Raw genomic sequence first — 13628 nt, 5'->3', positions numbered from 1 at the left:
TTTGCTGCAGTGAAAGGTCTCAAGTACTCTAAAGCAGGTTGTCCTCATGAATTTGCCTTTTCAAGCTCCATTTGTTGTTTCCTTTCTCCTCACAAGTCCTCACTGCATGAGGCTGCCACCCCTCTTCACAGCGGGGATGGTGTTGGATGGGTGATGAGATGAGTCTGCCAAGCAAAGTGCTTTGTATCAATGCTGAAAAGTTAAATTATGGTTTCATCACACCACAGAATATGTTGTCTCATGCTCTCAGTGCGCCACATGTTTTTATTTTCAATATCCAAACACACTGTCGTGTTTTTTCCATGAGTGCCTTTATTTTGGCCCGTCTGCCATGCAGCCCAGATTTGTAAAAGGCTGCATTGATTGTTGTTCTGTTAGATAGATCCACAGTCACAGCTAGGTAGCTCTGCAGCTCCTTCAGAGTGGCTCTTGGTCTCCTTGATCACGGTCTTTCTTGTTTTCACAGTTGGGTCTGTTGAGTAGTAAATTCTGTATTTTTAGGGGTTTCCCCCTGTTATCACTGTTTTTGTGAACCACCAAGAATTTCTTATGTTTAGTTTTAATTCCAAGTCCATCTCCTCACAGCTCTGACCATAAACTCTGCAGACGGATCCTGGAACCGTTTGTACAGTAAATACTAAACGTGTGTCCAATTGAAATCATCAGTTAAATTGTTGCGACATTTTGAAGAACTTGTATCCACATTAATTTAGTTGATGGTGTCACTGAAACACGATTAAATTACTCAATGTTTTGACAAATTGGTAAAGAAAAACACAAATATATAAAATCTGTTAATCTGTGTTAACGTAATGTTTGCACATAAAAATTTAATTCAGTTTGATTACAGGTTGTAACTGCCCACCTCAGCATTGACTAGTAGGTCAATGGGAAACCAGTGAACAAACTGTAATGGAGGAATAGTTGTTCACCCTGTCCTCTGTGCTTTTGACCTCTACTTTGGCACTGAAAATGAACCTATTTCCATTCATCATTAAGTTGATTTTATTGTGCCACAGGGTACATCTCTAGTTGGACCAAATCGTACTGTATGCTGTATGTACAGTAGGTTTCTATATGAACCACATCTGGTGATGGCAGAAGTAGTGGGAACTTAAGAAAGACTTGACTGGACTGAGAGAAGTCAGTCAACATTGTTATTCTTAAAATGAAACTCTTAGTCCTCTTCTTTTTGTTTTAAGTAGTTCAGATTTAATCTTGAAGGGGGAAAAAAAGCTTAACATCAGAGAATCCAGGCTAAAAATAAAATCCTTTCACTGCATATAAATGGTTGCACAAGCATCGAAACCTATTGATGGAGCAGATTACAAAATGATCAGTGACTGATTATTGCTTTAAAGCCAATGTATTATTTCATTGTAGTGCTAATAGCTATGAGTCATAAAAAGTCCACAAAAACAAGGGTGCGTCATTATTGATGCTGAAAACTGACTCCACTGTGTTCTGATTGTTCTGGCAGCCAAATAGCACCAAAAAGTAATTTGTTGGATATGTTACCCAGTGTGTCTCCCAGTAATACGATGGCATATATTCTTCATTTCTAAGCACCTGAAAGATTAGTTCACAGCTACAGGTCATGAGCTTCTTCTCCTGAATTGTGAATTTCATTTTGAGTCTAGATCTTTGTGGGTGGATCACAGAAGAGCAAAGGAAAAACATGTATGGATCCCTCTTCTGTCATGTTTATCTTTTTAAAACAATGTGTTAACTCTGAGAAAGAAACATGAGACTGGAAAATACAGAAACATGATCACAAAACTTTTTACACCGAACAAAAGTCAAGCTGTATACCTGAATTTCTGACCTTCAGTAAGTTTCCGCCCCCCTGTTCTCTCTCAGGTGACATTCACAAAGCGAAAGTTTGGCTTGATGAAGAAAGCCTACGAGCTGAGTGTATTGTGTGACTGCGAGATCGCTCTGATCATCTTCAACCACGCGAACAAGCTGTTCCAGTATGCCAGCACTGACATGGACAAGGTCTTGCTCAAATACACAGAGTACAATGAGCCTCATGAGAGCCGGACTAATGCAGACATTATTGAGGTAAGTCCATCACATCAGCAGCGTTTGTGTACAAGTGAGTTAGATAAAATTTACGGTTACCATTGCTTGAGATTTAAGTCATCTTAAAAAATGTTGTTCCTGTGTTGCCACATTTATTATTACAGACTTAAACAGAGCTGAGATCAGTATTTATGGACCTTAACTGCTTCCTCTTAAAGGTGGAAGCCAGAGAATCAAGTAAAAATCTGAGAACTTATCTGGTTGATTTTAATGGTGGTGTGACAACTGGCGACACTCTCTGTGGTTTTGTTTTTCTAGTGTGACAAACTAAACATGAAGGTTAGACATTTTCAAATGAAATCACAGAAGTGAGCACTCGCAAAAAAGATGATCTAAACGTTATCACAGATAATCCTACAAATTGTATTTAATTGCAAAAGTGCAGGTGTAGTCACATTACTGAATTTGATTTTGGTGTATTAAAAAAATAAACATAGTAAAAATTTAAAAGCATGCATAAAATGGAATGCCAGCTTGTATTCATAAATAAAAATACTGTCTTATAGTTTGAAACCTTTGTCATGGGTAGTATTTCTCACTTTGATTAGATTTTGCAGGGCATAACAAAAGTGCAGTGCTGCTTGGTCATTAAAGAGAAATGAGATACAAGTATGAGTATATAATATGAGCAGCTGGCACCAATGTCAACATATGAACAAAACATCAATGAGCATAAACAAAACAAAGTGTGTGTGTGTGTGTGTATATATTGTATATACCAACAATAAAACAATCCCTCCTCATTCACTGCCAGCGAGCTATAAATTCTGATATCTACCTGCCACAGTTCTACGTAGAGATGTCCCGAGCTGATCTAAGGATCGGTTTCAGGACGGTCTCGGCACAGTTTCATGGATCGGTATCGGCTAAAATAAAGCAGAGCAAAATCCAATCCTTTCTTTACCTATCGCGTCACGTCACTTTCACAAGTGGCATTCTTCCAGTTAAACTTTCTTTTGATATATCAATAATTTAAGCTTATCAATTTTATATTTACGAACCAGAACCTGGATCAAGTAGCTTGACTTTAGAAGGCTACAGCTGTTATTTCAATGTGTCAGATACATATTTAATCAGCTGATGGTCAATACAAGTATCGGATCAGACTCGGTGTCAGACATACCCAATATTAAAGGACTCTGATCGGGATCAGGGACAAATAAACTTCATCAGGACATCCCTAGTTTCAAGCAGCTAGACTGATTGACTGATTTATTGATTGTACACTACTCTCACTCATTTCCTTTCTTTTTTTACTTTTCATAGACTTTGAGAAAGAAAGGCTTCAACGGTTGTGACAGTCCAGAGCCGGACGGTGAAGACTCCATTGACCAAAGTCCCCTAAATGATGACAAGTACCGTAAGACCACAGAGGACCTGGATGTTCTCTTCAAACGCTACGGAGTAAGTCATCTAACCTGCACATCATTTGCTAATGTGCATATATTTCACACAGAGTATATTGTAGTTACTGTTTGTTCTGCTTTTCTCTGACCTTAGACTTGTTGGTTTAACATTTGTCTGCTGTTATTCTGTGTTAGTGCCTACAGGAAACAGCTACTGGTGTGAAGTTCCTCTAACTGGTTGTTTCACACTTGTTTTCACTGGGTCCTTTGCAGAAGCCCAGAAACTTTAGGTCATCATAGGAGATGCATGAACAGTGTTTTTGGCCTCTGTCATATCTAGCCATAATTCTTAAGGCAAATTTTAAGCAGTTAAGGAGTCTGCATTATATTTTAAAGTAATTCCAACTTAACTAATACTCTTGACAGTGTTTTGTTTCAGCCTCAATGGCAGCTATTTTCCCATTTAGACTACACAGTTTGTTAGTTTATGTGTACAGTTTTTGTTTTTCAATCCTGAAAACCTCACATCTGCTTCTGCTTTACTTTTACTACTATATGCTGATGAAACTCACCTGTATCTCTCACTTAAATCAAAACTGCCCCAGTGGTGTTAAATCATTGCTGCGCTTTATCTCGACCTCAGCTAAACGTAAAGAACATGAAGATCCTCAAATATTTACTTTTATTTCAACATGAATTCAGGTGTCACTTGATCCTTCAGAAAAACTCCAGCAATACTTGTAGCATATAGAACAACTTTCATGTTAGACCAATGCGTTAAGGCCACAAGCCAAAATGCGGTTTGAGTTGGAGTTTTGACCTCTGATAGTTTTCATTGGACTACATGTGCCATTTTGCAGGCAAGTGGCCACGGTATATACTGGGTTTATCTCTTATTGATATATTATCCAGGTCTGTACTCACATGAAAGATTTTTTTTTTGTTGCTTTAATTAGATGGTTTAATAGTAAAGATTCAGACAGAAAATATACGGAGAAATAGGAGAATAACATGAAAAAAGGTCCCCAGCCAGAATCGAACTGGGGACGTTGCAGATATATGGTATGCATCTTAACCACGAGGACACCAGGATGCCTGAGACTCACATAAAACTTTTAAAGTATATGAAAACCGTACATACTTTGGTCTTTAAATTGATGTAGCAAAGATGGAGCGGGGACTAGTTGTCGTACGATGAAGACCAAAAGTGAAATTCTCTCTTCCCACTTTGCAGCAGTCGGCAGCTCCGTCCCAGACGTTCTCCATGCCAGTCACAGTCCAGTCGTCCAATCAAAGCACACTGCAGTTCAGTAACCCTGGCAACGCACTGGTAACTACCTCGTATGTAACATCATCATCGCTCACGGATACCCACCTCCTGTCGCCACAGCAACCGGCTCTTCAGAGAAATACGGTGTCTCCTGGGTTGCCACAGCGACCAGCCAGTGCAGGTGAGCGAGTGATATCCTGCTGAGTGCGGCAAGACTGAAGAGATCAGTCGGCTAATAAATACCAGCAGAAACAGACTGTAAATCATTGACTAGCCTCTTCCTGGGTCTTTGTAAGAGACATTTCTGACATTATGAAACAAAGAACATTTTGGTTACTTTTACACTATCTGCTCTTCCTTAAAATCCTCATGTTTACCCCCTCAAGGATAACATTATAATGTTTGTGTCCATTGTTATCAGTTGCTATTCTTTCATGGACCTACAGTGGATTTTGTATGTCTTTCCTTATCATTACATGTAAAGAGCTGCTTAGTTCCCCAGGGAGTAGTGCACATTCCTCTGCACTGGACTAATTTGCAGTGTGTGACATTTGCTGCACTCCTCCTCCAAAATATTTCACTTTTGTATAACCTTTTTAAATTATTAGTTTATAGCTGTATCAACCAAATATTAAGCATGGATGAACTGGAGTCGATAAGTGTGGCTTCTAATTACCTTAGGCCCCATTTACACTTGCTATTTCAAGTGTCTCATATCCGGATAAAATCCAGACGAGATTTAAGACGTTTTCATTGACACTAAGCCACATATATGCGTCTCCGTTGGCCAGATCACAAATCTGATTGCAATATGTCATTGCTTCCTTATTTTTCAGATTTTATCAGAAATAATGTACAGTTATATTGCTATATTTCAGAAAATGTGCAATCTTATAGTGTCGTTTTGGTTCTTAATTCACATCCTATCTATCCATTTCATCCTTTTTCAATAGGTGCTCTTCTTGGAGGCGACCTGAATAATTCAAATGGAGGATGCCCAAGTCCAGTCCGTGAGTACTCCTATGTTTGTTCAGATCTGTTTTATCACCAAGCGTTCTTCTGGTATCTGGTCTGTATTAGAGTATTTATCCCAAATCCTTTCCAAGGTTCCTCCTCTGCACCGTCTGTGATTGTACCTTGAAGGGATCAGGGGATGCCACCAGTAACACCAACAGACATGCATGAGATTCCTAGCACTTCCCCTTGGACATGTAGTCTGCTTTATAGATCACTTTTTAACATTATAGCACAGTTTGGTCCATTTTTTTCTCAGTTCGTTTAAATGCTTGCACAGGAAAATGTTTTTGTATACTTATACATGATATTGAGAGTAAAAATGTAACACCTTTTTTTTTTTTTTAAGTCTTTTGGCTCCAAAATCATTTATTATTTGAAGAAATGTTGACATTTCAAAGAAGACATTGCATAAGATTTTAGTAGAAGGAATACATTTGTCCAAAAATCACCAACACAAAAAGATTCTGAAATCATCTCTTTAGCTGTTTGATTTTTACTCTGGATGACGTGACGTTTGCTTTACAGACCGCTTTATTCTGTCGACATTAACATGTCTTTAAATTAGAGCATCTCAGAATAGAAAAACAGTTTGAAAAAGAAAGCTTTGGAGGATTATTTCAACACACCTTTGAGTGCACACACTGTCCATACCCCGCTGTCTGCATTCACCTGTTTGATTTTCCTATTGATTTCTGTCCATTCGCACCTCTATCACCCCGCAGCTAATGGATACACCAGTGCCAGGGCCTCCCCAGGCCTCCTCACCGTTTCCAACGGCAACAGTCTGGGGAAAGTAGTTCCGGCCAAGTCTCCACCCCCACCTCCCAGCCCCCAGATGGTCAACAGCCGCAAGCCAGACCTCCGAGTCATCACCTCACAGGGTGGAAAGAGCCTCATGCAGATGGTGAGCTTAACCAAGCCGAACTTGTGCTGTCTGGGTCCTTTTAGTTAAGATTTCCAACCTTATGCAATGAAAAAATGGCACTTTATACCTCTGTAAACACACTTAATTACTTAGGATACTAAAAATAAGGATCTCACAAACATTAACAAAACCAAGACACCAGCACCTGAAAGACCCAGAAGATTTGTTAAGAGGACATAAGAGGATAGAAATGATTTTCATTTTATTTCAGAAAAGCATGCCTTAACTGGCCAACAAATGAGATGGAAAACTATACAAAAACATTGGGAATTTATATTGATGTATCATATGAAATCCAAGAATTAGATTGAAGATAAACAGTCTGTTAGAGACATCATTTTTGAGACCTGGCAGCAAAGATGTGAACTCTCCACTGTGCTCAACATCTCATTATTTAGTCTGGCAAAGTTAGTAAAGTCTTAGATAAATCAGCCAACTCCCACTGACACACTGAGATTTCTCATAACCTTTTCAACTAAACATGCACCCACGTTAGCTTATAGCCATGTTTGACAGTATATGCTAACCACCAACAGGTCATTAAAACATTATTTCCTTTGAGATTGAAAGGTTATTCTTGACTTTGGAAACAATGTCACGACAAGGTCCATTTAATAGCTGATCTGGAGCTTTTGATCATATCACACAATCTTCCTCAGCAGAAGATGCCCACTTGTCATGGAATTCCATTTTTTCTGAGCATTATAAACCTGCAGTATTTTTATATTTAAAATGGATCACATAACTACTTGTATGTGAAACGGGTCACTCGTAGTGACAGACCCACAGAGAATTATAACCTGCAGATCCTCTCAGCTCTAAGGAGCGTTTTAGCATCTCTCAGCTCATTGTTTTGGTTTTACGGCCCACAACTGTTTTGATGCAGTCTGACCGCTCTTGTCAGCGTCATTGCCAGCTGCAGCAGGCAGCTGCTTTCATCAAAAAGGCTCTGATAAACTCACTGTACTCTACCTGCCCAGCCCCAAACGACAAAGTTAGCGACTAGCAGGTAAACGTAGTGGAGCATTTAGCAGCTAAAAAGCCAGAGATTTCCCTCAGGAGTTGGTGGAAACCAAAACAGAGCTAAAAGGAAAGCAAATATTGAGCTTACAATCGTCATCGACCAGAAACACAGCTCCAAATGAATGCTAATGTTGCTCCGTCTCGGCAAGCTGTACAAATAGGCATCTGTTTGCTAACACGTTCACCATATCAACTTTATAAGATGAAAATATGTCAGTGGTGTGTTGACAGCTCCAAGTAGCCCCAAAAAAAGTTTTTGTAGGTTTACGGACTTGTTCTCCATGTTGGCTCAAAAGTTGAGATTGATTATTTATTCTTGATCATTGGAAACAGTAGAAAACTGTTGAAGATTTTCTGATGTGATCAAAAGCTACAGAACAGGTACTAAATGGACCTTGTGGTGGTTAGGTTGTCTTGTCAACTATTTAATTTGTGCTGATGGTTGGAGGCAGGCAGGCAGACTGATGGCACCATCTATGATTTCAGGTCCCACACATTTACTATAACAATTAGCCTACATTGATTTATGTCATGGGTAACTTTGCTAAACAAACCAGTAATATTAAAGAAGTAGTCTGCCAAACTAAAGTAAGTACAGTAGTTTTATTATTATTTGTTTTTTTTTAATTACTCTATTTACTTTTAGTTACTAATATGAATCAGAGTTGTAACTCTCTGTGTTACCACCCTTTGCAGACAGAGGATGAGCTGGAATTGGTAAACGAGGTGATTTTCCCCACATCAGTCACTCGCATGAGTCGATGGATATCGACTGTCCGCACATTATTAGCATGGTTACAAAACTGTACAAGAGTTCCTCATTGTTTTGGTCTTGCTCCACTGACATTTCTTGGGATTCAGCTTGTGGTTCCCACCTGATTGCATGTGGTTCAGGGCTCATGGTTGTGTTTTTCCAGCATTTTTTATAGTGTTAGGATCGTGATCTTCTCAGTGATAATGTAGAAAAACCTCCACAGTAGTCAGTGCACAGTGCTTTAGCAGAATTGAGCGATCCCGTCAGTTTTGAACCAGGCCCATTTACTCCATCATATGATGCCACTTAAAGCATGGGGTGTCCTTTCACTTGGCATTGTGGTGCGAAGCGCCGCAGAGCATGTTCACTGACACTCACACCGACTCTCATTTTCACCTTCCACCAAAATTGTCAATTAGAGATGTTTAAAAACTAACTGGCATTACATTAAAGGCATTTCACTCAAATGTTTTTCTTCAGTCATGTCTTTTCTATGTAGCTCCAAAGCATTTGCAACAAACACTTGGATTGTGTGCCTAATCTTTAGTTGCATTTTATTTTGAAACCAAATGATATGTTGAAACGATCAGTCGATTAATAGATCAACAGAAACTCTGTCTCATCTCTGCCATATATGAGAATAAACTAAATATCTTTGGGTTTTGGACTGTTGGTCGGACAAAACAAGCAATTTAAATATGTCACCGTGGCCTCTGGGAAATTATAATGTCCATTCTTCACTATTTTCGACACGTTATAGGCGATTAATCCCTAAAATAATGGTCTGGTTATTCAGTAATGAAAATAATTGTTAGCTACAGCCCTACAGATTATACTTGTCCTAAAATATTATTTATAATGGAAAAACTTAAAAAGATGAATAACTAAATATATACACTAAAAACAATTTTTAAAAACGTAGGTACAGTTTACTGATTGGGAAAGCTTGTTATCCTGTAAAATCCCCTTTTTAATTTAAACTGAATTTACTCAGAGAGGGATGCTGGCTGCTGCTGGTGCTGATTGTCAGTCCCTTCTTTACAATTCCACTCAAAGGTGATGGACAAGAATCTCATTTTCCAGAGGATAGTGATTCATTTTCATCACTCTCAGCCTGCCGCCCCTCCTCGCTTCTTCACAAAGACAGTTAATTGAATCTGGCCTCTCTCTCCGTTCTGTCTCCTCTCTCTCTCTATAAATTCAGCGCTACAGTCATAACTTTGGCCGAATGTTTCTTCTCAGGATGATCTGCATTCACAAGGTCTCACAATTGAGAAGAGTAATTCCAGACCAGAATTATTGCATCTTTGGCTTTTTGTATGCAGACATTTTTTAAATTTATTTCTTCTCTTACAAAGGACCTCAGTTTGCTTTTATCTGTGTTATAATTCAACTGAACCAGACTCTGGAGTGTTGTACTACTTCAAAGATTTGTGTCTTTCAGCGCAGGTACATAATAATAAAACCTCAAGGCAGCAGTTTCACAGATCTAACCGCATTACTGCTGCACCTGTGTTGGAGAAACACTGAATATTTTGGCATTTAAATGTCTGACTTGATGTACAAACACAGAGCAAGCAGCAGGTTTGTACCCTGTTAGCCTCCTCTAAAAATGAATGATTGAAACATAAAAAGTACAGTTAACCGTTGTGGAGTGCACCCACGCAACATACTGTAAGGCCTTTAGTGACATCCACTGGAGAAACATGAGATGAGCTGCACATTCAATTCAAAGTCAAACATCTGGGTCACAATAGTTGCAGATCACTTCCAGTGCTTGTTTTAATCTGCATGGACGACTCAGTTATAATTTATTGTACTAAAACTGTAAATTTATTCTGAAATTTTGTAAATCTCAAACAAAAGTACAGCGTGTACTGTATGTACAGTATAGTAGATAGTATTACAGCTGAAATGATTAGTCAATTAATCCATTACACATCCTTCAGAAAATTAATCTGCGATAATTTAAATAAACAAATTAAGTAAATTAAAAATTCACTGTTTCCAGCTTCTTAAATGTGAATATTTGTTGGTGATAGTAAACTAAATATCTATAAGTTGTGGACTGTTGGTCGGACAAAAGAAGGAATTTGAGTAAGTCAACTTAGGTTTTGGGACCTTGTGAGAGGCTTTTTATTTTCTGACAGGGATTTATTGATTAATCGAGAAATTAATGGGCAGAATAATTGATAATGAAAGTAATCGTTAGTTGCAGCCCCAGATGGTTTTAAAAAGTCGTATGTATGATGATAAATTTACATATTTCATGTGAAATTATTCTAGAAGTTGTAGAATAATTAAAAATTATAGATTTTTAAAAAAGCAGTAAATATGATCCTTTCACAATATGACACCTTAAGTTAAATTGTGTATTAATGACTTAATTTGAAGTCAAAAAATAAGCCCTAATCTCCCATCATCTCTCCACTGTCGCTATCTAATAAAGGCATAAATTGCCCAAACAAATACTGTTGAATAAATTGCCTTTAATGTAATATGTCTGTTTATGGCACACTCAAAACAAGATGCATGTCATCAAAAACCTCCTGATAGTAAATCCACTTGATTTTGAGATTTACTCGACTCAGTACATCATTATGAATCCAGCCACATTGTCATTCCCAGCATGTCAGAATTTGCATTATTGAAATAAGTCTTTTAGACTGAGGCCACATGTGAAAGTTGGTTCCTTGTTTCTGCTGTCACTAACATGTCGGTGTCCTCTTCTGGCAGAACGCCCAGCGGCTTGCAGCAGGAGTCCAGGTGGCTCAAACCCTCACCACACCGGTGGTCTCTGTGGCCACACCGAGCCTCCTGGCACAGGGGCTGCCCTTCTCCGCCATGCCCACAGCATACAACACAGGTGAACTAAACACACAAGCTCTGGGAGCGAAAATATCCTTTTTAGTTAAGGGAGAAAGCAACAGATGGCTATAAAAAAAAAGATATTATTTTACCTCCATGGTTCGGTAAAGAAAACAAATTTAAAAACTGACAGAATTACAAATATATACCAGAAATGAAATTAAGAAAATGTGAGCTTTAGATTGTGACTTTTTTTATCCTTTATCCTCTCTCAGAGTACCAGCTGACCAGTGCAGACATCACTGCTTTACATGCTCTGGCGTCACCTGGCGGCTTGTTGCCAACCAGTGTGTCCACATGGCAGCAGCAGCAGGCAGTTTCCCAGCAACCGCAACAACAACAGCAAGCACAGCAACAACAGCAACAGCAGCAGCAACAACAACTTAATCTCGCATCACTCAGCAACTTGGTGTAAGTTTTTTCTTCTTTTTCTCATCGGCGCTGCGTCTTTCTTTTAAACCTGGTTTCCAAAAAGCTGCGCCTACTGATAACCGTCGTAATACTGAAATACTTTACTACTGACCTTCCCAGTCAGCTTGCATGATATCCATACCATGACTTTATATACAAGCAATTCACATTCCTTTTTAGTGAATTGGTCTCTCACCAGCATCTCACCATCTCAGCCTCTTCATAACATCAGTCTGAATATCTGGTGTTCAGTTTTTCTGGAGTTGATGCACTTCAGCAGTATGAAATATTGTGCAGTGTTTGGAGGGAGGAAACTCTTTCACTGTCACAAAGATAATTTATGAAAACTTTTTTTTTTTAACTGCAGAATTAAAGGCTTATTAGAAATGGGAATCATTTATTAATGACTTACCCTTAATGACTCTCCAGCAACAGATATTTCTCAAACTGGCAACCCAAAAGTGGTACGTATTAACGGCTTATATCTGATCTATAAAGCATTAGTAAATTATGTACAAACCATTTTTTAAGCCATTATTTACTTAAGTATGAAAGAGGGAGCCTTATAAAAAGTGGTACCAAAATACACAAGTTGTATAACATGTAACTATATATACATTTATAAAGCTAGGCGATTATAATCACAAATCAATATCAGTGTAATTACACAAATGTATCCGTATAATGATAAATCAGCACATTTTTAAACTATCATTCATTTTTAATGACAGTTAAGGTTCCTTGACTGATAAAACTCAGATTCCCCCCCCCCCCCGCTAAAGTATAATATTTACAAATACTAAACAATTACAAGAGATATTTTGAAATAAAGAACAGCAGCATGCACCTCATTCTATCTCAGTGTGTTGCAAAGAATTAAAGGAAATAATTTATGTAAACCGTATAAAACAGTGACTTCCACCATACCTCTGCAGTGCTGCATCAGGGTTTATTGTATGAGTGTGCCCTGTACTGGCATACTGGCATTCAGGCTAAAACTTGATTTATGGAACAGCTCACAAACATACACAGCAGGGAATAAAAATGTACCAATGTGAGAAAAATCATGTCAGTTAGATATTCTTAATATTGGCTGAGATATACCTCCCTGCCCTAATGTTATACAATGAACGTCATGAGGGTTTAGACAGTGATACATAGTTAAAAAAATGTATCTCTTCATTCTTATGGGAAATGGGAAGTGATTATCAGGTTTAATTTAAAGATATTTGAATAAATAATGTAAAGGATCCTCATATTTGGGTGAAACACATACACACATTTGTGTATTGACCTTGTGTCTTCTTGCTGTCACAGTTACTGTAAACACAACTTTGTTCAGTCCTTTAAAGACATTCATGATGATATTCAGTCTCAAAGTCAGAATTAAAATGTAACATTTCTTTGAAGAAGTGAAAGATTCTGCCAGCGGTATAATAATCTCCCTTCATTATAATTTGCTTTAAGTATCAAGTAAATGAAACAGGATTTGAGGGAATTGTTTTTTGGAAGCAGCCCTAGCAGATATTTTTCACTTTTTTTCTCCATTTTATGTAAGATATCAAGATTTAAGAAGAATACTGAGAAGCCTCTGCTTTAGATTAGAGGACACAAGCTGAATGCTGCAGGGTTCGGGTTGTGTTTTTGGTAGCATGAACACCAGATCCTTGAAGTGTGTTCTCTCCTCTTGTCCACAGCATGTGGGGTATGGACAAACAGAGCAGCGAGCTGTCTAGCCAGGTGTCCAGTCTGGCTGCCAATCTGAGGTGAACAGCCACTAGTGTGTGCGTGTGTGAAATGTCATGACCTTGCCTGCAGGGGGGATGTGTAGTCCACTTTGCATTGAAAGGGCTTTTGTCTAAAACAGAACTACAGACAGTATACGTTGCCATAAAGGCAGCCATACATTTATTTTATTAACTCATAACA

At 38.4% G+C, this 13628-nt stretch overlaps 1 protein-coding gene across 6 annotated transcripts in view; it reads left to right on the top strand.

The window, feature by feature from the left end:
• The window catches only part of LOC122864907 (myocyte-specific enhancer factor 2D homolog), a 29405-nt gene that overhangs the window by 9371 nt on the left and 6406 nt on the right, over positions 1-13628 (top strand). For 2 of the 6 annotated variants that reach the window (XM_044172672.1, XM_044172674.1), the window contains exons 3-11: positions 1861-2064; positions 3352-3489; positions 4666-4882; positions 5655-5711; positions 6441-6622; positions 8363-8392; positions 11157-11286; positions 11504-11699; positions 13397-13465. In XM_044172672.1, the coding sequence (XP_044028607.1) occupies positions 1861-2064; positions 3352-3489; positions 4666-4882; positions 5655-5711; positions 6441-6622; positions 8363-8392; positions 11157-11286; positions 11504-11699; positions 13397-13465 (1223 nt within the window). The remainder of the gene's footprint in view (positions 1-1860; positions 2065-3351; positions 3490-4665; positions 4883-5654; positions 5712-6440; positions 6623-8362; positions 8393-11156; positions 11287-11503; positions 11700-13396; positions 13466-13628) is intronic. The other 4 variants (XM_044172673.1, XM_044172676.1, XM_044172677.1 and 1 more) reach the window with 3 other exon arrangements.

This window comes from Siniperca chuatsi, linkage group LG17 (genome assembly GCF_020085105.1).
Source record: "Siniperca chuatsi isolate FFG_IHB_CAS linkage group LG17, ASM2008510v1, whole genome shotgun sequence".
In the NCBI taxonomy this organism is placed as follows: Eukaryota; Metazoa; Chordata; class Actinopteri; order Centrarchiformes; family Sinipercidae; genus Siniperca; species Siniperca chuatsi.
This window is presented reverse-complemented; position numbering and strand designations above follow the sequence as displayed.